Source organism: Sardina pilchardus, chromosome 1 (genome assembly GCF_963854185.1).
Source record: "Sardina pilchardus chromosome 1, fSarPil1.1, whole genome shotgun sequence".
In the NCBI taxonomy this organism is placed as follows: Eukaryota; Metazoa; Chordata; class Actinopteri; order Clupeiformes; family Clupeidae; genus Sardina; species Sardina pilchardus.
In genome coordinates, this window is record NC_084994.1 from 40,669,579 (window position 1) to 40,693,133 (window position 23,555).

The following is a 23,555-nucleotide window of genomic DNA, read 5'->3' on the forward strand; positions in this document are numbered from 1 at the left end:
TCACAGAAATCCATCACAGGCACAAGCGACAACTGCTTTGCTCTTGCCATGTTTCATACCATTATTATGTTTTCAGAGAAGACAGACACTTGACAGATGTTCGTCTTCCACATCTGGTTGCAACTAGTCTGAATTTCATTGTTGGCAACCAGTGCAATTTCCTTGTTTGCCTGATCTTTAAGTAACCTACTTTACGTCGCATTAAAAAAGTGGTGCTATTGTTAGATATTCTGCAAGAGTTAGGCATATTTGTAAACGTCCAGTATACAATGGGAATTATGCTATCCTGGTGGAAATCAGTTGCGAAATGGATCAAATGTTGTATTAAGCTATTTAAACTTTTATTCTAAATAGCTAAGTCTTTTCCAATTTGACAATGAAAACCATCTGAAAAACAAATGGGGTGGGGATGCAACTACCCTGAGAGTTGCATTAGGCCTAGGCCAGGGTTTGTTCTAATTTATTCCAGCAACACTTTAATATAAGTGTTTGAAAGATGTCGACATCTTTTAATGGCTTCATAAATGGCAATAATATGAATGCCTAAGTGTTTGAAAGATGCCAACATATTTGAATGGCTTCACCAGACTTCATTTCTGACTAAATGGTATTGACACCAATAGTCTGTGCTGATTGTCACAACAATAGCAATTACATAGAATTTCTAAACGTGTCAGCATTATTGCATACAGCAGGAATCACTCAATTTGTACTGTCTAACAGGAATCAGCACTGCCAAACTAGAAACACAACCTTGATAGCTCGAAGTTCAAGCTCTGAATGATTGAAGTATTGGCTAGCTTAACCTTGAATAATATCCCATTTATAATGCACTCCTGTCCTGAACATCATGAGGCTTGCATGACTGAATTCCCACGGGTGTGAAACAACACTCCCCTTTGTTGATACACAAGCCCCCAAATCCTCGCCCAATGTATTTTGTGCCTTGTCGAAGGGCAAGCCAAATGTTCTCCATCACAATGATTCAGTCCTCTCGGGGAGAATATTATTGTATCATGTTATCTTTTTTTTTTTTTCCCCAAAGGTGATGGCCTAGTGCCCTCCCAAGTATGACAGCACCGTTTCTCCGATCACACACATAAATAGGCCTTTGGAGTGCAGCTGCGACCGCCTTCGCTCCATGTTGTCACAGCAAGGATGCCGCACATTCTTCTGAAATTCTAGAACAGCGCTCCTTGTCAATAATCGCAACGCTATATCCCGGCTTAACTCAGAGTCCCAGAAGGTACACACAGCCATGTTTTGCCGTGCGAGAACGGATGGATAGGCTGTTGATGGATTGGAAGTAGGTTATACTTAGACCTTGCACACTGCTCAGGCAAACAAAATCATTAGGTTGTGGAGCCATGACCATAATGTCTTGAGTCAAAACATGGTTTTGGAAGATCCATTGTGTGTCCAATAAAGTCGCACCGCTTAGGTGATATAACAACTATCACTTGTGCTGCTTTGACCATATCTGAAACATTAAAGAAATCACCCTGTAAGCCAGTGAAACTCAAACTTTTCACGTCATTCCCCACTTTGGAAGTTGGGCATTTTCAAGCCCCACCTGTCCCCGTCATCACCCCAGCAAAATGGCAACGTTACAATATTATTTTCACATTTTGGTTCCATGTACTGTAACAATTCTTGTCTAGGTCTACTGTTTTAATCTCTGTGTAGGCCTGTTCATGACTCTTGTTTTTGTCTGTGTGAGTTCTGTTTTGGTTGTTTGATGATCCTTGTCAAACCTGAAGGTCAGTAATGAAGGGAGGCACGAAAGACACATTTTCTCCTGTTGCTGTTGCGTTGTGCCCCACCTGCCATGTCTCTATTCCCCACTAGTGGGACTCGCTCCAACGTTTGAGAACCACTGCTGAAAGTATGGTGTGATAGTGCTGGTTAAATATTAGGCTAGCCATAGGCTACATCATTATGAAATTGGTACGGTCACCATTAGAAACAGTTACCTTTTTACCTGGCTTACAATTCCATCTGATATGGAATACCAAAAGTAGATGTGTTAGACTGGTGGTTACCAACCTTTTCTCCTTGAACGTCCCCTTGCCCGTGTCTAAGACAAGACAAGCCAGGGCCCCCTACCCGAACTCCTACCCATGCACACACACACACACACACACACACACACACACACAAGACATTGTTTTATTCAACAATTGGGGCCCGGGGATAAATTACCAATGCCTAGCCTAGCCCGATCTGAAGGTTGCTTACACAAGTTCAGAGGTGAGAGGTAATAAATAGCTGCATGAATTTAAATGTGGAACTAAAATATGTTTCAATTTGGATTGTACAGAGTTTTGATTATCCAATTGGATGTCTTATTGGGATTTTGTATATTTAATGTGCGCAAAAATATGTATTTTGGTCACCTCACAATTTCAGGCCATAAAACAAGGTGCGGAGCCCTAATGGGGTCCACCGACGGTTGGGAACCACTGTGTTTGACGAACCTCCAGTTGGCCAGAGAGTTTGATGAGTTTGTCTGGGTTGCTGTGTTGCTTGGCAACAATTACTCTAGAAGAACATTTCTAAAACTATTGAAACGTACACCCTGGTGGGGGATATTGCTTAAATAAGCAAGTAATGGAAATGAAGGGTGCTTTTTTATTATTATTATTTATTCATTCAGACAGTGAAAGATGCATTGTCTTCTTTCACGGTTGACTTTCATTAGTGCAGTAGAACATGAGGAAATGTCCCAAACCACATGACTTTTAATGGCAGCATAGGCTTCTGTGTAATAATTTAGATGTCATGTGCACAGGTGTAATCCTTAGTAAATATTATTTTCAGCTCTGAAAATAATTCTCTCTCTCTCTCTCTCTCTCTCTCTCTCTCTCTCTCTCTCTCTGTCCATTGCACTTTGTGTTCAGTGTTCAGAATCAAGAGGTGGCTGTCAACAATGCCTTTCAGTTAGCACGAGTCTCGCAGCTATCTAGCAGCATTATGCTCGGAAACAGCTGTGGAATTTTCAGCGCTCCTGGACACAAGGAGGCCAGTCGCATTGGAACACAAGCGCAGGAATCCACCTTAAGCCCCGCAGACTTCCCATTTGGGATTAGTCACAGGAATTTTCTCCCCCTTTGCTCCAGTGTCTTCCCATTCAGAACAGAGCTTCCAAAGCCTACGGAGCTCAACCAAAATAGACTCAGGCAGTGGAACTAAACAGCCTTGAAAGCTTACTGGTGGTGCACCATGGGTATATTTTTAGAGGGCGATGGCAGCTCCATTATTATGATGTATCATTCCTGAGATATTCCTTGGACAAATGCCGTGGCTATTATCGTTGAACGTGTTCACCTAACTGGGGTGTGAAATAATGTTTAAGTCAACAAGTATTTGAGACACAAGGACATGGGGCAACCACAAGAATCTGACCTGTTCGGTCAACCGGTTAACAGCGAGATCACGTGGACCAATTTAAACAAACAAACAGAGAAATGAACATATATGTGAGCTGATGTTTCAGAATCTCTTTTCTCTTCGATTGTGGTCCAAAGAACTTGTAAAACAAACTTCAGATTCATTTTTGAAGGCATGACTCCCCCCCCTTGATGCTGATGTTGGCTCTGAGTTGGTCTCTGAAGACACCAAGCCGTGCAATCAGTGCTCATAATCTTTTTGCATTTCTCAGATTTTGCTGGAATGCTAAAACAATATTTTTTTCCTCAAAAAAATAGTTCCTGGTTAGTGTTTTCTTGTGCAAATACAACATTCCAGCAATGACCAATGACTTTTAGCTTTGTCCAAAGCCATAATGTCAGTGCTTGCACAAAGGTGAGACTGACTTGGTAGTTTGTGTTCAAATGGGAGCATCTACAGCTTCTTTAGATACAAATCACATGTTGGTCAAATCTGCATGAACAAAACATAATATGTCTTATTATGTTGGCATTTACTCTATCTTGTTTAAAGACATAGTATAGTTCTTGTTATGCAAGCATTGCTTGGCAAATGGTTTTCGCTTAGCAGCTAATAGAATTTAAACCCCTCCCTTCAGTGTTGCCAAGGAAAAAGGTTGATTGGGCAAAATTGTTTATGGTTTGGTCCGAGCCACTACCTCGATATTTATTTTCTGTGTACAGTGCCAAGCCCGCGTATAAACAGATCATTTAACTCGCTGAACAGACGGTTGGAGAACTGTGAGGACCAGCATTCGAGTCGGTGTAATATTCCTCTAGTATGTAGATACAGCACAACACCAAACGTTTAGACACACACACATGCCTACTCTTTTATTCAAGTCAGTTTAATATTCCTTTAGTAGTGGTGGAGGTGCATTACAATACCAATCACATACCTACACATTATTCTTTATTTGGACTATTTCATAGACCTGAAAACAGCAAAAGTATAACAGAATACAAAGGTCTTCTCAGGTCTTCTACAACATCTCATTGAAATGGAGAATAGAAGATGCAGCGGATTTGAAAACCGTCCTCTAGAATGTCTCTTGATCATCCAGATTCCTTGGTCTGCTCTTGAGCTTACACAGTACACCTCTGCATTTTCAATAGTTCAGGTCAAAGTCAAAGATGATCATGGCAGAAACTTAATGTTGTGCGCAGTAAACCATTTTTTCATTGATGAAGTACATTTGACCTCATCGTTGACCTGGATGAACCAAACATGACCCGCTGTTGTCATGGCAAAGGCATTCAGCCTATAAAGGGCCATGTATTTCCTGGAGTTCATGAATCCTAATGTTTTCCACTTCCAGGCCTTTGAATGAACAGCTACAGAACATTACAGTCACTCCACTATACGTATAATTAGGCAAGCTGTTCTAGTCCGTCTTCTATGTACAGTATGCTAAATCCACCTTGAAAGTGTGTTGGCACAAAGCTGAGTTTTCTTTTCATCTGATCATAGAGCAAGATTCTAGGTAATATCCCAACATCACTGAGCAACCCCAGGCATTAACAATTGTTGTTTTAATCACACGAAAAGCCTTTTCCTGGCAAGCCTTTTAAATTCTTTGTTGTGTGTTGTTCACTTATTTTAAGCTGTGTATCTCCAACAGTGGTCCTTAGGGATCTCTGCTTCAAACTGTAAGGACAGGCATGAGTCCTTTGCCAGGCAAGTTTGGACATCTTATTGCTTTAACTGTAAATATGGACATTTTCTGATAAGTACCTGTTGTTGTGCTCCTCACCTGACTTGCTGAGGTCAACACACTTCCTTGCTTGTGTAGGCCTATTCTCTCTTGTCTTTGCCATGTTGAAGAGTGACTAGTTTCACCTCTGTACCACTTTAGTTTCATACATGTACAGTACCATAGTAAAACAGGCCATCTTGGATCACTGTTTGGAAGTTCATAAGCACCCTGACAACCGTCAAGAAGCTGACTATATCTTAAAAAAAAATTCCATCTCACAATAAATTTGCTCCTCTTTGAGATTGGGGGTTTCTTCGTTGTTTTCATTGTGAATAAGATAAAATGCCAGAGGATGATGTCTCTTGCCTCTTTGTTATTATCTTTTCCCGGGGATGCTGATAAATGTAGAGGGCGCTGTTATTCCAAATATGCTATTTCATAGTTTCGACCTTAAGTATTGCTCTACTTTACACAATGAAAAAAAAAAACTATGAAATAAAGGGGACGAAAAGAAGAATGACTTTTAATGAGGTGGTGACGAGAGATAAAATGACTAAATACTACGTACATATTGGAGGCCCAGAAACCTCATAACCTAAGATGACCTTTCCCCCGCCCTTTATTCCTCAAAACCAAGTCACGTCTGCTCATGGTTAGCTAGCGTGCAGATTTAACGGGCAGGATGAGTCATGGTTGTGCTCAACAAAAAAAAAAAGGGGGGGGGGGTACTGGGGGCCTTAGTGACTGCCAAAATAGTCTTTTGTTATTTCCTTTCCTTTTTCTGTGTCCAGTATGCAAGCACTCAATATGTGTTTTTTGGTGAGTAATGGTTTGACTCCGTCAACTCCCCAAAATGTCCAGTCATTTTATGTCGGTGCAGACAAATGAGGTCAAGAAACCTGTTACGAAATGGCTCTAGTTGGCTGCCTTCAATGGGGGAGTACAAAACAATAACATGACCCCAGATGTTAACCCTTCAGCTATTAGCTCCAGTCCTCCTATATGCTCCTTTGAAGATTACGTACGTGGCATCACGCTATATTGCTTCATCACTGGGCGAAAGCGTCTTCTGCAGAGCTTCCCTCTTTGATAAAGGAAAGTTTCTGGGCCTCCTGGTTAAATAATTACCGGGACATCTCTAGCCAGAAAGATGGAATGCCTCCCAGATTCCAGTCCATGTGACAGACAATATTTATGAGGACAGTTATCAGACAAAGCACTTAGACTGCTCCCTAAATACAATCTTGAATAGCCTCAGTGCCTATCTGATGCATATTCACTAGAGAGCTGCAGATCAGTGAGTCAGCAGGTTTGTGTCATGTAAGCCAACATAGTCTCACCACCATGGCCTGATTCCAGAACAGGTATTATATGTAATAGGAAACAGGGCAGGCCAGGTTCAGCTTGATACATGTTTGTCTCCACTAGTCACCACAGGCCTGCAATGAAATGATCCCAGTTTCTGAGAAAGTACTCCAGGGTTCAGTTCTCGACCCTGTCACAGGTTATTTACTGACATTTACTCTCAGAGTAATTCTGCATCGGTGTGTCCCTGAACTCACCGTAACATATCAGTCAGATTCCTCCCCTCTTACTCGAAAACCAAACAAAACCAGAAAGTACTTATTAGTCACTAATGAATTCCAACAACAAAAAGACTGTTACTCGCCGTGAACTTCCTGGGCATTCCTGGAAAAGAGATATTTCATGGTGAATTCCTATTGACTGATACCTCCTGATTCAGCCATTCTTAGTCATAAAAACTAATTATAATGCTTTATTTATCTACTCACGTGTCTGACGTGTCTACAGTCATGGCAGTGGGCTCATACACCTCTGCCAAGGGCCATGGACCTAAAGAGCCTTCCTTTAAACACAAATTTTCAGCACATCTTCACCCACAGCTTTCCACTCAGCCTTGTTATGAATTATGTGGCATGTTGCCATTCACATTGTTTATTTCATAGAAACTCAACTTGTTGGCTATTAACCTGCTCAGTTAGACAATGGACAATGGCACGCAGAAGAAACAGTGTTAGGATTTTAATTTGAAATGTGAAAAGTAAAGTGAATGTTTCCAGGTACAATCGAAAAGAAAACTATAGCTATTGGAACCTGGTGTGTGTGGTTAGTCTTAGAACATCACCCTCTTACTGCAACATCTGTGTGTGTTGCTGTTTGCCAGGAAAAAGCTGATGGAAATCCTGCATCAGCATGAGCCCATGCATTTATCCCCTCAAGTCCTCTCCTGCACCTTGGCATTATAAGTCATATGAAACGTTACGCAGTCGTCACAGAATACGTGCATGACAGAAATTTTCATTTTAATGTTTTTAATGTTATGTTTTTCTGCGTCATAACATTTTTTTGGGGTAGTCGTGTTGTGTTCATTCAGACAGTCTCTCTCTCTCTCTCTCTCTCTCTGGTATTCTCTATCCCCCCCTCGTGTCACCCTAAACCCTATTTGTCAGTCTCCCGTTCTCCATCTGCACCCATAAAAGCCTGTCAATCATTTTGGCAAGCAGCTTTCAGCAGCTGTCCAAGGATCAAGGAGGGTGAAGAGCGACACAGCTGTGCACACCACTGCTTCCTGCTCACCACACACACACACGGACACGGACACACACACACACACACACACACACAGAGACAGGCAGGCAAGAGAAACCTGAAAGCATAATACAGGATGTATCCATATGTGGATGGTGTGCAGTACATAGACACACATGACACGGGATGGTTTCCGAAAGGAACACACACAGGCTGAATGGTTCACATGTGAACATTCATCTCTCACACACACAAACACACACACACAGACAGACTGTGTATGCACGCAGAGAACTCAGAGTTGGATCCGCTGCTCACAGTATGCCATTGAGCCTAATGATGAGCAGCCAGACGAAGCTCTTCTCCCTGGAGTCAATTAGTAACCCAACGCTCATGGGGGAGGATTACGTGCGGTTTCCATTTCGGGAGATGACAAACGCTGACCTCACTAAAACCCACTGATCCATCCACCTTCAACACCACTGCCCCCCTCCCCCTCCCCGCACCCTCACCCCCTGACAGGCTCCAGGTCCCATCACTCTCCTCTGACTCATCTCCCCAGCCAATCAGGGAGCTCGTCAGCTCACAGACAGGGGCCATGTTGCCATGGAGGTTATGTTGCCAAGGACCAACTTTGCTGTTAATGTGGCACCGGGAGAAGGAGTGGAGGGGGTGAGATGGGAGGCGGGGGGGGGGGGGGGTTGCTAATTGCTCGGATGTTGACTGCGGGGTTTTCCTATGAGCGTAGTGCAAAGGATGATTGGGGATAGAGTGTCAGGCTTTCTGAAAAGGACCACATCCGTGAAGGCTGGGGGAGGCTTCAAACCAGGGCAGAAACAGCATCTGGCCTCTAACATTTCGAAGACATCTGGCTCGCAAAAAAAAAACGAACGTCAGAGTCTGACTGTACGACTTTTCATCATTTTTATGGAGGCCCCTGTCTCCAGTCCGGAGGGACGTGGGTCATCACCCGTCACTCTCGCGCTCGACTTTTCTCACTCGTAATTCAGTTTGAATGTTGCTCTCGTGCGTTGAAGGTTTTCATCGCAAAATGTTGCAAAAGTGCACGCTTGGAGGCACGCCACAACTTTTCAACGTTGCCAAGAGATGGACCCCTGTTGCAGCCTTCTAAAACGTTGCCCGTTGGGTTTGAGGAAAAAAAAAAAAAAAAAGACCTGGTTCCTGGCACCGAAGAACCCTCTGCACTATTAGAACGACCCGTTTTTGCCAGGATGCCTGCAGAGAGGGGGAGAGGGAGAGGATGAGAGTGGAAAATAATGAAAACCGCAAAAAAAAGGAAAGAAACGACTGCGACGAAACATGAAGAGAAGCGATCAGCGTTTCTGCTCTTCTGGGGCCAACGGAGGAAAGGAGATTATCCTATCAGCACAGCACAGAGTCCCCCTGAGCCCGGGTACCCATGCCAGTATCCTGGTTACCCATGCCAGTATCCTGGACAAATAAGGCTCCAAGTCAAAGCAGTGCAGGAGACAGGAGGGTGGGGGTGGTAGAAGAACAGGAGGAGAAGTGTGTGTGTGTGTGTGTGTTGGTAGAAGAGGAGGAGAGAGGAGGGTATGTGTGTGTGTGTGCGTCTGTGTGTTGAGAGGAGGGTATGTGTGTGTGTGTGTGTTGGTAGAAGAGGAGGAGAGAGGAGGGTGTGTGTGTTGGTAGAAGAGGAGGAGAGAGGAGGGTGTGTGTTGGTAGAAGAGGAGGAGAGAGGAGGGTGTGTGTGTGTGTGTGTGTGTTGATAGAAGAGGAGGGTATATGTGTGTGTGTGTGTGTGTGTGTGTGTGTGTGTGTGTGTTGGTAGAAGAGGAGGAGAGAGGAGGGTATGTGTGTGTGTGTGTGTGGTAGAAGAGGAGAGAGGAGGGTATGTGTATGTGTGTGGTAGAAGAGGAGGAGAGAGGAGGGTGTGTGTGTGTTGGTAGGAGAGTTGAGGGTGTGTGTGTGTGTGTGTGTTGGTAGAGGAGAGAGGAGGGTGTGTGTGTGTAAAGGGGGAAGGCGGAGTAGAGGAGGACGATGAGAGGCGGAGAGGTGTGTGGGTGGGGTGGGGTGGGGTGGGGTGGTAGAAGAGGAGAAGTGTATGTGTGTGGGGGCGGGCGGGTGGGGGATTGTGGGGTACATGCTGTGATAAAGAACATCTATTCTTGGACTTCTGGGTTGTCAGACGCAGAGTTTCCTCTTTCAAGGTCTTGTTTTACCCCCTTCTTCTCCTCCTCTGCCCAGCCTGCGAGGCTTGAGAAAGCTTCCGCTGATCATGAATGGGTAATTTAAAACAGGGAGACAGAACCACCACTGGAGCTGCAGCTCAGTTCTGGGGTGTGTGTGTGGGGGGGGTTGTGTGTGTGTGTGTGTGTGTGTGTGTGTGTGTGTGTGTGTGTGTGTGTGTGTGTGTGTGTGTGTGTGTGTGTGTGTGTGTGTGTGTGTGTGTGTGTGTGTGTGTGTGTGTGTGTGTGTGTGTGTGTGTGTGTGTGTGTGTGTGTGTGTGTGTGTGTGTGCGTGGGTGTGTTTGTGGGGAGGCATTTAGCACTGCTACATGCTTAACTTGGATAGAGCACTAAAGAGAAATTGTCATAGAGGAAAGACTTCAAACCAAACCAACAATGAGTTGCATACAGTATGTCAGACTTATTCATCCTCACAGAGATGAATTGTACAGGTGACATAAATGCACTAGGCAGAACCCACCCCCCCCCCCCCCCACCCGCCCCCCCCTTACACACACACACACACACACTGATATTGTCATAGTAATGGCATAGATAATCTTTGGACTTCATATTGAATCTATTGTGAGAAAAATGAATGCACTTTTATGGAAGTGTTTTGTGTTAACGTCTCGTTCAAACCGCATGATATCAAATCCCTGCTGTGGGTTGGAGATGATGTGATGTCCCAGATGTGAACGCAACATTTGAAATGAAAAGCACCAGAACCTCGTGTTCAGAACAGCTTTTAAAGCTATTTATTTGGATTTCTTCGACATAAACCTTAATCTTTTGTTTTTCCTTTTTATTTACTTTAAAGCCAGCACATTTGTATAACTTCACTGATATTAAAAGACAGTCAAGTGCTCAAAAGACTTATACATATACAGTATATATATATAGTATGTAAGATATACATATATATTTATATATATATATATATATATATATATATAGGCACAAGAAAAACAAACACCCATCCACACATACAGAAGCTCACAAAACAGTCACAAAAATTTATAATAAAACAATGATAATATAAGAAGACATCTCTATGTTTTTTTTCTCTGTAGCATACAGTACTCAAGTACCATTGCTCCTCAATGTTGGTGGAGTTTTTTTTTTTCTTTTTCGGGTCAAGTCCTTCCATAGTTACACACGACCTCAGCACTAGTGGGGTTGCAGCTGGCCTGAGACCACACGTTACTGCACATTATTGGTTCAGAGCCAAGAGAGTGAGAGTGAAAGAGGGAGAGATGGAGGGAGAGATGGAGGGAGGAGTGTCCCTCAAAACATGCCCCCTCCGACTCCCCGAGACCCTCTCTCTGTGCCGGCGTTGGCGCCAGGCGATGTCACTCCCGCACCTGGGCCACGGTGAGCTGGTGGCAGTCGAGGTCCCCGCGGAGCTCCAGGGGCCCGGGCAGCTTCATGCCCGTCTTCTGGTCCACACACCAGCACTTGCCACGCTGCCCGTCTCGCGCCGGGTGACACTGCAGCCGCAAACAAATCATCGGAGACATTACATTACATTACTTTACATATAGCATTACTTTACATTACATTGCAATAAATTACATTATATTACATTACTTTACATTACATTACTATACATTATATTACATTGCAATGAATTACATTGTATTACATTACTTTACATTACATTAAATCACATTATATTACATTACATTACATTACTTTACATTACATTTAGCAGACACTTTTTGTCCAAAGTGACTTCAACTATGCCAACTATCACTGTCCCCGGAGTAACTTGGGGTTAAGTGCCTTGCTCAAGGGCACAACGGTGGAAGACGAAAATTGAACTGTCAACTTTCAGGCCACTACAAGCTAGCCCAGCTCCTTGACCACTACATCACAGCCAAACGAGCCAAAGGTAAGACAAACAAGCAATACAAGGCCTGTGTCATATAAGGCTCAGCTCATCAAAGACAAAGCTACTGAATGAGAGTTGGTTATTTTACACTCCATGGTGCTTTTAGCCCCCAATGTTGTCATCCAGGCAGGGCTGCCACCGTCGACTTAAAGGCACCCAGTCCTAAACCTACTGTAACCTTAACCCATGCCTAACCCTAACACCTTCCAGGCAGTGCTGCTTTAAATATGATGTTGGGGGCTTAAAACACCAAGAAACTTGTTTTACATTCTCTTTCAATGTCATTCAAGTGAACAATAATAGCACCAGAAATAGAGTGTGATTATAAATGTATACCCTAATGATCTGCAGGTGCAATAACTATGTAAAAGTTCCTTATACAAAATTCGATTTCTTTCAGATCATCCAGAGCTGACTTTCTCTTTGGGGTGGCGAGACAGGGGTCTTGGAAAATCACTGGGCCTGTTGGTCACTATTGACCAGTGAGTATAGGAAGTTCAGCTAAAGCCGCATTGACTTCCATCTGAATGACTCAGCACATTGTGTTTGTCCGACCACTGTGAACCTGAGGGACATTACCACTAATGAAAAGAAAACTCAGTTTCAGGCATTCATCCTCCAAAGCAGCATACCTAGCTAATTTGACCTCTGGAAAGCACACTTTTAGTATTTGTACAAAGTGAATATGGACATTTTTGTGGCTTTTTCAAACACAGACAAGAATTTGCTCAGTGAAGAAAAAAGGAAAAAGAAAAGAAAATCAGCAGGATGTATGATAGCCACCAGACTCTTAAATGATAATAGGAGAACAATATAAGGGTTGAACGTGCAACCAGGGTGGAACATTGCGGAAAAAAAAGTAGTTCCCAAAAAATGCTTATGTAGCCTGCGCCAGGTCAGGGGTTAAACTTGCACTCTCAACAACAGACCTCGTTTCCCAGATCTTGGCTTAGCACGATTCTCAGAAAAACGCTTGCACTTCGCTTTTCTTTTATGCAGACACTCTCTGGTGCTGCCTGCTATGGGCTGAGGTTATGTGTGCTTTGTTCCAAATCAATATGTGGTCCCTCTGATTCCCACACAACGTCCCCACTCCCCACCCTGGGCACCAGTCAGCATAACCCAACCTGACCGACCCTTCCAAGTAATGGTGCCCTCTGACCTCTGTCATGCTAAACTGGCTTTCCGCTCAACATCAGTGTAACTGTAGATTAAGTGGACAGGAAAAAAGAGTCATTTTTGAGCTTTGCTGGTAAGCGGATAGGCTTTTGATTTTAGTAGCTTGTTGCTATTTATGTTTGTCCATATGAACCAATTCTATCTTTTGTTTGATGTTTGTCCAAATGAACAACTAGGTTTATGTCAGGAGGAGTAGATGTCTTTATAAGGTCATCCATCACAGTTTAGGAAAATATAACAAGTGGCCCCCCATGGTTGTCACAGTCAAGGCGTCAAAACCAGGTACTATAGCCTCACATTATATTTACATTGAATATCTTTGTTGTCAGTTGAAAAATGTGTTAATCTGACGTAGCAAACAAATAAATCAAGATAAAAGTTGAACAAAGAACAGTTTGTGCATGGGCATAATCATTGGGGGGGTTTTTTCTATCGTGATTCGTGAAACATTCTGTGGTTCAAAATGACAAGATGACATGTCTGTGTTTGCACGCAGGGTTCAACAAGTCCTACTACAAAGTGACCTCGTTAAAAAGTAACCCAATCTTACGCTGGGACTTATGTCAACTCAGACTCCAAACACGCAGACGTAATGACCAACAAACAAAGGATCATTGCTCTCTGTTGCGCAATAGCGGTCGTCTCTCTCTCTCCCCTCGTCAGCAAGACTGAGGTCTGAGTTTGAGTTCCTTGCTGAACGTTATTGACACATCACAATCACGTTGTCACGTCAGCCTCTCTCTGGCTCATGATCTGATGTAGCAACGTAAATCATGTTTAAGCCTGTGATGAACTGTAGCCTATGTTTCAACATTGTTATTATTATTACGTTTTACTTTTTTGTTGTCATTTTGACTTTATAGTTTTTAAAGTTTGCTTGAGCCAGCTGAAATGTTGAAAGCGTCTCTGTAAAGCAAGGCAGAAGAACTGGGAGCTACTTCAAACGCCACTTAATGCCTCTTTAAGAGGGCATAATGAGTGGGTGTTGTGTCAATTTGAGATGCTTTGAGACTAGATACACATTGTCCAGAACATGTTGTCTTTGTCACCGATCCAAGCACCCTGACATAAATCGTAATCCTCATATAAAAATGAAATTGACTTGGGTTGGGCTGATGCGTTAATCTTCATAACAGCATACTCGCGAGTCCTCCGCACAACCAAACAACATGAGTTACGACCACCGCCAACTCGAGGGACATTCCTGCTCCTACCACATGAAAACGATCAGGCCTCCGAAAACAAGACACATTTGAGCTTTTCCTGCCTGTGAAACCCCCCCCCCCCCCCCCCACACACACACACACACACACACATACACACACCCTCCCACACACACACTCACACACCCCCGCGCCCCTCTACCTGTTTGGCGTGGAAGTCTCCGTTCTTGTCACAGTTGGGGATGGGGATGGTGTAGAGGTCCTCGTGCGTGCGGGTGTTGGACACGAGCCGGTCCAGGGCTCTCTGGAGCTCGGCGCGGCACGGGGCCTGCGTGGGGTGGACAGGACAGGACAGGACAGGACAGGTCACTCTCAGGAGGGTCGTCACAGTGGTGAGCAGAGAGCAGAAGCACACACACACACACACACACACACACACACACAGACACACGCACGCACGCACACTCAGACACAAACAAACACACAGCACACTCACACCCATGTAGTCATTCACACTCTCTCACCTATTCCTCACTGCCAAACACACACACACGCACACACACACACAAACCTTCTCTACACACACAAACCTTCTCTACACACACACACACACACAGAGAGTGGGGGGAAACGCCAGTGAACGAAGCCATGTTGTAAACACATGCCGCCCGTGCCAAGCAGTGGGAGCTTGATGGGGTAACCATCAGACATTAAACCATTAGCAAATAATGGAGAGAGAACTATTTGGTTGAACACAAACAGCTGATCCCCCACTGCGTGCGCTAGGCGACATGTTCCTCCAGCGCCATTCCCCGCCCCGCGTTCATTTGATTTTACGAACCCTGTCAATCAACACAATGTTCCCAGTCGACCTCTGATACACCCAGAACCCCCCTTTGCTTTAACGACACAACTTAACCACGCTTCAGCCTGTAACATAATATACAAGCGACGACACGTAACAAACCACTTCCCCCCCAGACTAGCCCTCTTCTCCGTGTTGGCCGACATGTTTTTTGCTATGTAAACCCCTGTTTAACAACGCATGGCTACAAGGGCTCGTATTTATTTGCCCAGTAAAATGGCAGGCGCTCAGGGGCCCGTTAACCCCGTAAAAGAAGTGGTGCCCGCGCCTTCAGCCCCGCGTTGTTTGCACAGTGTTTTCCAGCGGCAATTAGGTGATTATTGGGGCCAAAAATGTTTTGGAGGAGGTCAAGAGGGGTGAAAGGAGTGATGAGGAGAGGAAGAGAGGGAAGGAGAGGAGAAGGGTGTGAGAGGGAGGAGGAGGAGGGGAGAGGGAGTGGGTGAGAGAGGGAGTGGGTGAGAGAGGGAGGGATGGATGGAGGGAGGGTTCTAGAACTCACCAGGGCGGCCTTGGGGTCCTCGCGGGCGCTGTTGCTCCTCTGGTTGGTGGACTTGCCGTTATGGCGGGAGGCCAGATTCTTCTGGATGCAGCGCTTGTCCTGGAGGCTGCAGCGGATGTTGCTGTTGTTGGGGTGGTCAGGGATGACGCTCTCTTCCCCCGATCTCTCTATGGCTGAGGACAAACAGAGGAGGGGCGGGGAGGGATGGGGGGTTTGGAGTGGACATGAAGAAACAAGGTCAGTACCCAAGAAGGGGCATCTGAGCCAAGGGGCAGTGACCACACTGGGGGGTTCACTCCAAAAGACGTGCGTCACAGACGAGCAAGCAATGGCGTCAAATGTGTCTCTATACTTTTGATTGTGATTGTATTGTGATAGAAATGTTCATTTTTCACATGTTCATTTGTTTAACTCTGAGGAATGTGGCCTCCGCTGGCTTCCATTAGCAGTGAGAGTGAGGGCATTTCAGCCAAAGACAAGAAGAGACGGGCAGTCCTGGCACAGAGATATGGGCATTGGGCAGCCCTGGCACAGAGCGCTTGGGTTGAAAAGGGGGGAAGAAAAAGAGATATTTCACAGGTGCCCTCATTTACAGGGAGAAAAACGAGCGACCTATAAAAAGAGCCCGACAGTAAGTGGCACCAGGGGAATCGTCTGCAATTTCCCCAATCTGGAGCCAAACCACCATCGCCACCACGGTCGCTCTCGGGCTAAGACCACATTTGGCGCGACTGCTTTTTTTATATTATTATGGTGATCCCCGTCCAAATTGATTTTACTGGGACGTTCGGTCAGAGGCATGGCTGTTCCTGACCAATCGCTTCGGCTAACTACAGCTCTTTTGCTTCCTCCGGGGCTTGTTAAAGAGGAGTCTGCCAGTCTCAATCCCACCCACACCACCACCACCACCCACTACCTTCACCTCCCTCTGAGCTGTTTTCACCTTACATCCATCCATCCACACACACACACTTATACACACACACACACACACACACACACAGAGAGACCACCACCACCTCCACCACTACCAGCCCTCAGGCAGCTGCTTCCTAAGGAAACATTCTTCGCTCTCGGAGGGAAACGCTCTCCGTGGAGGTCGTGGCGGAGGCAGCTACTAGGGCAGCTACCAAGGTGGCGGGCAGACCAGTGGACGGGGGGTGGGTGGTGTTGGGTGGTGTTGGGTGGTGTTGGTGGAGGTGGCTGAGGGGGGAAGACCACTGCTGTGTGTGTCCAGTCCTCAAAGCAGACCTCCTGGAGGCTTCTCAGGAGTGAGGGGGAGTGAAGGAGTAGGGGGAGAGAGAGAGAGAGAGAGAGAGAGAGAGAGAGAGAGAGAGAGAGAGAGAGAGAGAGAGAGAGAGAGAGAGAGAGAGAGAGAGAGAGAGAGAGAGAGAGAGAGAGAGAGTGTTTTCTCCTGCTGCTCCCCTGTACTGGGTTTGACTCATTTGGGTTACGTTAAAAGTGGGCAGCAGAGTGGCGCCAGACGGAAAACACCACACAGACCCCCTCACCAGCCCCCCCTATCCCCCCCAACACACACACACACACACACACACACACACACACACACTCACACACACTTCCCACAACCCACCCCCTACCGCTCCTGCTGGATGACTTTCTCTTTCCAAATTGGCATAAATGTTTTTGCCCGTGCCCTGGCCTCGGGAGCCGAGAGGAAGAGGTGCCCGCTGCACGCTGGCACGCCACGGACCGGGCACATTCGGGAAATGTTGCGTGTTCAGCTGATAAGTAGCCCAGAAGCAGAACTGCCCAGTGCCCACACAACTGGCCACCTCTCTCTCTCTCTTTCTCTCTCTCTCTCTCTCTCTCTCTTTCTCTCTCTCGCTCTCTCTCTCTCGTGCGCGCGAGCCTGAATGCGCCAGTTCAGCCAAAGACCAGCTTGCACCAAAAGACAAAAGACAAAGCTTATGATATTAATACTCCAGTCACAAGGTGCTTCGCTTTACTGTATGTCCACGTACATTCCACGAGTCATCATGCGTGGTGATATCTCAGGATATCCCCACTCGCGCCAATTTACAGTTAGTAATCACTCTGCGTTTTGCATTGTATTGCATTAGCTTCAAAACCTTCATTAGCTTCCATGCACACCATTGACTTGCTTTGTCATAGCAAGTGGCACCACCGTGACTGTGTTACAGCAAGTCACACAAGTCAGATAACACAAGAGATACTGTATAAGTGGGTGGTTGGATACGACCTCGTTTTGATGTTAGAAGTCGTCACTGTTGGGAGATGGTCACACATGTTGAAGAAACAAGTTGTACAGCGACAGCGAATGCCACGTTCCGGTCAGAGACGTCGCAGGAGTCGGTCGGTAAACTTTGTGAACTCGAATTTGGTCGTGCACGTGTCTAACTCATATAACCCCCGTTTAGACGAATGACATGTTGCTCTGGGATTTTTAGCAACTGAAAACTCTTTATATTTTAAAATCTTCCAAAGTACATGTTATTAACTCGAACATTTCATTTGCCTTGATGGATAACCTCTTAGCTTGGGGTTCGGACAACAATAGCAGAGGACGTGCATTTTACGTAAGTTTTCTTTATTTGTTTCTTTTTGAAACATTATGGCCTGCAATTACTCCATGCATCACTCAATCTGTTCAATCAAGTGGTACAATGCTCCATGGCCTTGGCCGTGCGCTGTTCTCCTGTGCTCTTTAAGCAGCAGGTTTAATTGCAGCATTCAGCAGTGGACAGTTTTAATTATGGCGACCTTTAAGTCCTTATTTTGGAAGCTGGAGCTGTCATTTTGTAGCGCTGCTTTTTGACGGAGAGCGCCGTCTTTTTTTTTTTTTTTTTTTTTTCGCCCCAGGCCAGGGAGTTTCCCCTCCTGAGAAGGTTCACAGACGTGCCTTTCGTTCATAAACCTTGTTTGCACTTTTAGGGGATTTCTGCAGGCCCCGCCTCGCTCGCTCTCTCTCTCTAAACACCACTTGCTTTCGGAGTATCAGCTGGCCATTTTTTTTTCCCCCTGAAAGAAGCAGGAATTCTCTCAGACAGCCTCCCCGCCTGACTCCTGTTTTTTTTTTTCTTTTTTTGTTACCGTGTCCCAATTTCATGGCTTCTCCTCAGCGCTCTGTCGTTGATCTTTTGCCGAGGCGATTTCAAAGTGGGTCGAGTGGAGTGGAGTGGAGTGGAGGCTGATGGTGGTGGTGGTGTTGGGGAGGGGGGGGGGGGCGTGTCCTTTTTCGGGCAGCCATGTGGTCCTGTCCCGCGGGAGGAAGTGCTGCCGCTGCTCCGGTTTTTACGGGGAGGTTTTCGGGAGGCCACCGGGTCTCTCGCGGAACAGACCCCTTCGCTCGCGAAGCCGCAGCCTCCGGGCAGAGGCTCAGCAAATAAAGTGCGCCACATCTGAAGGGGCGAGCGTCAGCCAGCCCAGAGGGGAAAAAAAGGGGACATGGGCTCGTAATTGGGAAAACACCGCCTTTCATTTCATCCGACTTGGATGTTTTTCGGGGTCGAAGGATGTTTAGGCTACGGTCTGAACAGGTCCTGTCCAAAAAAAAAAAAAAAATCAATTCAAAAAGAATTCGTCGGGAGAGAGAAACACAACTCTATCTGGAGACCGACAGAGACACGTTGCTGCACAACGTCCTCAGACATCATCGCACAGAAACGTGTGCACAGTCGAGAGTTTAGGGAGCGAGAGAGCGGCGCTCTTCACCGCACGTCTGACTGTGCCAAGTGCCCGAAGGCCCAAATGACAAGGTGCTCTTGTGCACTAAACTGCCACTAGCCACAAAACAGATGGAACGGGAAAAGGCGAGACAAAGGGTTTATGTTTCCCCCGTCGTATAACTTTATCTCTTGCACAAGACCACAAAAGTGCATAATTACAAATGCTGGTTTTCTTTTAACAGATAGGCCCGGGTGTCGCTGAGACAATGGGAAAGGCTGTTTCGCTGTTGGGCCTTGAATGTTTGTCTTGTTGCAATGAAATGTGTCTGCCTTCACAAAGAGTTGAGAACATTCTTAGCTGAGCCAAAATGTTTACCGTTTAAGTATCATGCAACCTTAGTGAAACATTGAATATTCAGAGATTCAGACCTCCAAAATGACTTGGACGCAAAGTCAGCTCGGATTTCACGGAGACTCGTGAAGAACTTTTGTGCCCCGAGGTAGTCCTAGCTGACTTGACGTCACAGTTGTGCTCTCCAGCCACCCCTTGCAATAACTCAACAAGAGGCAAACCTCACACTAATTACAAATGGGTGTCGCTGAGGAATCGCTCTCCATTGGCCAGAGACCAGTGGTCCTGTTTGGGGGGGGGGGGGGGGGGGGGGGGTTCCACTCCGAACAGAAGAGACGTTGCCATGTCTTCAGTTGCCCTTTACTCTCCTGAGGTTCACCTGGAATGGCTGTTGCCAGGTACAAGCAGGAGGGCGGACTTTGTCGTGGGTTGATGGGAAGGAAGGGCAAACTCCTTAAAGAGGAGTCGTGTAGCATCCCCCCCCCCCCCCCCCCCCCCCACCCATTTTTGTGTAGGCTGATCCAGTCTTTTTTCTGTTTGGGTCCATTTAACATTCCAAGATTCTTTCCAAAAAAAAACAGACAACATTAATGTAATGCTGTGTCCTTGCAGCTGTCAAATCATCAAACTCGTCATAGCAAGGACATAATGAAAAGATCTAACGAGTGCTATAATTATACAACTAAATAGTATCAATGAACATACTGTACCCTATATCATAATAAATCAAAACGTTTAGCAAAGCAGCCTTCATTCATAAGAATATGACGTGAGTATAGCAAAGTCCCTCATCTATTCACACACTACAACATTTCACTGAAGCCTGGTAGTCCAAAATAGCCGGCAGGAATATGCAATGTCTGCAAATATGAATAATCCATGACATATCAAGTATAGTTTCAAGGCAGGGGCATTGGGTTTGTGTGGTCCATTTAAAGGTAGAGTCAGCTATTCTGGTGAAAGGTTGATATGTGAGCTCAATGGCCAATCAAATTGCACCATTCCCTTCTGTGCTCCTGAAGCAATGTGTTGATTGGGTGGAATTGTTCATGCCTTGTGTTGATTGGTTGGATGTGTTTACCGACTTGGCCCCAGACACTGTTTATTTCCCATTTGCTGAGCCAGGACTGTCCATGACCACAGTAGACAGAGAACAGAAAAGACCACCAGGAACTAGTGGAGTTTTGCATGTGACCAAAGTGTGTAGAATAATAAAAGGTATAGAATTTGATACCATCAAGCATATAGAATTCTAAAACATTACCCTACAAGTAATTAAATGGTGACAGAGAAAAGGAGGGATGGGTAGCTTTGTGTAACATGTGCTTGTATTTCAATCCACAGCATTTTCAGTTGGCCCACATCAAGGTCTCTCTTGAAGAAAACAGGGAAGTCAGAAAAAAAAACAAGGACATGTTATGTGTGCTCACTGTTGTCCTAAAAACCCCTCAGCCCCTTTTTCTAAAAAATCAGGGCCCCTTATTTTTCTGTGATTTATTTTCTTCTGTTTTGTTGTTGTTGTTGTTGAGGGTTTTTTTTTTCGCAAAGGGGTCCAGGCTGGTTTATGGCGTCCGCCGTTCGAAAAAGCTCGTCCAGCGCCGGTCCCCGCACCACATGGGTCCAGCGCTGTCTTGGGGAGTGGTAATAACTTAATCGTATTTACCACCGCCACAACTCCAGCTGTAAAAATGGGAGGCCTGCCCAAGACAAGCAAACAACAAGAACAGCTCCGGAAAAAGGGCCAGCAACAAGACGCTCTCTCCAGTGATTGCTCCCTCCTCTCTCGTCGAAGAGGGGAAATTGTTTTTTGTTGTTTTTGTTTTTTTTTTCTTTTCCTTTTGGAGTAGATGGATAGAGATGGATTGGGCCCCAGATGAATCACCCCGCTATGATTTCTGATGGCAAGTCTGAGTAATTATGCTCATCACACTATTTAAACTGATGAATTGTGTTATGAATGCTTGTTGTTTGTGTTTCGGAGGACCCACCGCTGTCAAAGATTTTTTCCTTCGCAATGAACTATGAGTCTCATTACTAACTCTTTCTCTCTCTCTCTCTCTCTCTCTCTCTCTCTCTCTCTCTCTCTCTCTCTCGTCTTCCCCTACAAACTCCTTTCACTAGAACTATGAGTCCCATTACTACTAACTCACTCACTCTCTCTCTCTCTCTCTCCCTCTCTCTTTCCTTCTCCTTCTCTTGTCTCCCCCTACACACTCCTTTCACTAGAAGGTCACTTGTCCTCACCGTGAGTTCAACCCTGCAGGGACGACTTGTCCCAACACGCCTTGGGTGTTTAGCGAAAATGCCTTTGTGTGTTTGTTTTTGTTTATTAATCCTCTCACACAACTCCCTGTGGAGTGGGCCCTGACTGAAGGGGAACACGACTTTTCAAAACCAATCAAAACGCACCTATGAAACGAAGTGCAATAGCTCGCAGCTTTTGTCTGCCTTTGATGTGCTCGGGTCTTATCGGAGTGTTCAGCAAGCCCTATTGTCAGCCCTGAGAGCGGTGGATAAGTTTGCTGTTATTTACATAAATTACCATCCAAACCTAGCAACCGACCTCCCCCTTACACAAACACACACACTCACACACACACACACACACACAAAGCACACACGCATAACTACATTTCCATTTCGTTAGATGAAATCAACAAAATGACCTCGAACAGGATCACGGAAAGTGGGGAAGCGGAGCTGAGGGGGGAGTGTGGTCAGCAGTTTTCGCACGACAAGCAAACACACTTCTGGAGACATCTGAAGTTCGCATGAGACGAACGACACACACACACACACACACATACACACGCATGCAATCACGACCACACACACACGCATGCATGCACACACGGACCGCATGACCACACACTCACACACACACACATGTATGCACGCATGCACACACATGCACGCACGCACACTCACTCTCTCACTCACGCACCTTCAGCCAGAGGCCAAGAAACATTGGTCTTTATCTGCGTATCTCCCATTACCCCGACGTCTGTTTCTCCTTGATACCACGCGCTGCTGCACGCCTACAGACAGTCTACGCTCGACAAAATCTGTCGACTTGTTTGTTCTTTTCTATTATCTTTCTCACTTTCTGTTTATTGCCCCCCCCTCCTTCATTCTCCCATCTCTATTTATAACCGTGCTGTTCCCTGTTGCTAGGACTGAGATGGGACTTGAACCTGAAAGTGACTGAAAGAGAGCGAGAGGGAGACTCGGTTTAATAATGAATAAAGCCGGCGAGGGCAAAAAAAGAGAAAGAAACCGCATTTGTGTGTCTCTCTCTCTCTCTCCGTCTTCAGCTTTCTCTCTCCCTCGCTCTTTCTGTCCTTTCCTGTCTCCCTTCCTCTGATCCGAGGCGCTCATAAACTGACACATGATGAATGTTGATAGCAGACATCAAATCCAGATCAGATGCAAATCCTCCATTGTGTTTTGTTTTGCTCTGTTCTGAGGCGATCGGAGGATTTGGGGGGGTGGGGGGGGTTGAGGGGTGTTGTATTGTGTTGCGTTGTATATGTTCGGTCCAATCAGTCCGCTACACAAATCTCCTCACTGTGTTCTGCTAGTGTTACAGCAACGTTGCCAGGATGCTGTCAGCAGAGCGCTGCTCCGCCAGGCCGTTTCGGAGCTTGCGTCGATTGGATGCAGACGTGGGCCTGGGTGAGGAGAGGGAAGATGGATCGGCAAACGGGCGTGCTGGGTAGGGTTGGGGTGAGGGTGGTGTGTGTGTGTGTGTGTGTTGGGGGGGGGGTAGTGTTACGGGCCGGTGGTGGGCTGCGGGGTTTGAGTTGGGGCAGAGGTGGTGGTGCTGGGGGTGGGGGAGGTACCCCAAGTTGGATCAGTTAGAGTCTCTGATACTGCGAAAACCCTCTGCATTTCGAGGAATTGTTGGGAAGCACGTCCAGGGCTGCCAAAGGCACCACCCCTAACTGAACCCAACCCTCCCCTCAGCCCCATCACCACCACCACCACCACCTCTCCACCCACCCCCTCCAATAGCCCCAACTTTCCACCTCCACCCCACGTCACTCTTTTTATCTTTCTTCCATCTCCCTC

General features: G+C 46.0%; 1 protein-coding gene across 1 annotated transcript in view; it reads right to left on the reverse strand.

Annotated features, from left to right (window-relative positions):
• Positions 1-10,617: 10,617 nt before the first annotated feature.
• The window catches only part of LOC134091289 (insulin-like growth factor-binding protein 4), a 19,999-nt gene continuing 7,061 nt past the window's right edge, over positions 10,618-23,555 (reverse strand). Inside the window, exons 2-4 of the mRNA XM_062544321.1 lie at positions 15,483-15,655; positions 14,321-14,446; positions 10,618-11,372 (exon numbers count right to left, since the gene is read on the reverse strand). Of these exons, the coding sequence (XP_062400305.1) occupies positions 11,235-11,372; positions 14,321-14,446; positions 15,483-15,655 (437 nt within the window). The 3' untranslated portion in view covers positions 10,618-11,234. The remainder of the gene's footprint in view (positions 11,373-14,320; positions 14,447-15,482; positions 15,656-23,555) is intronic.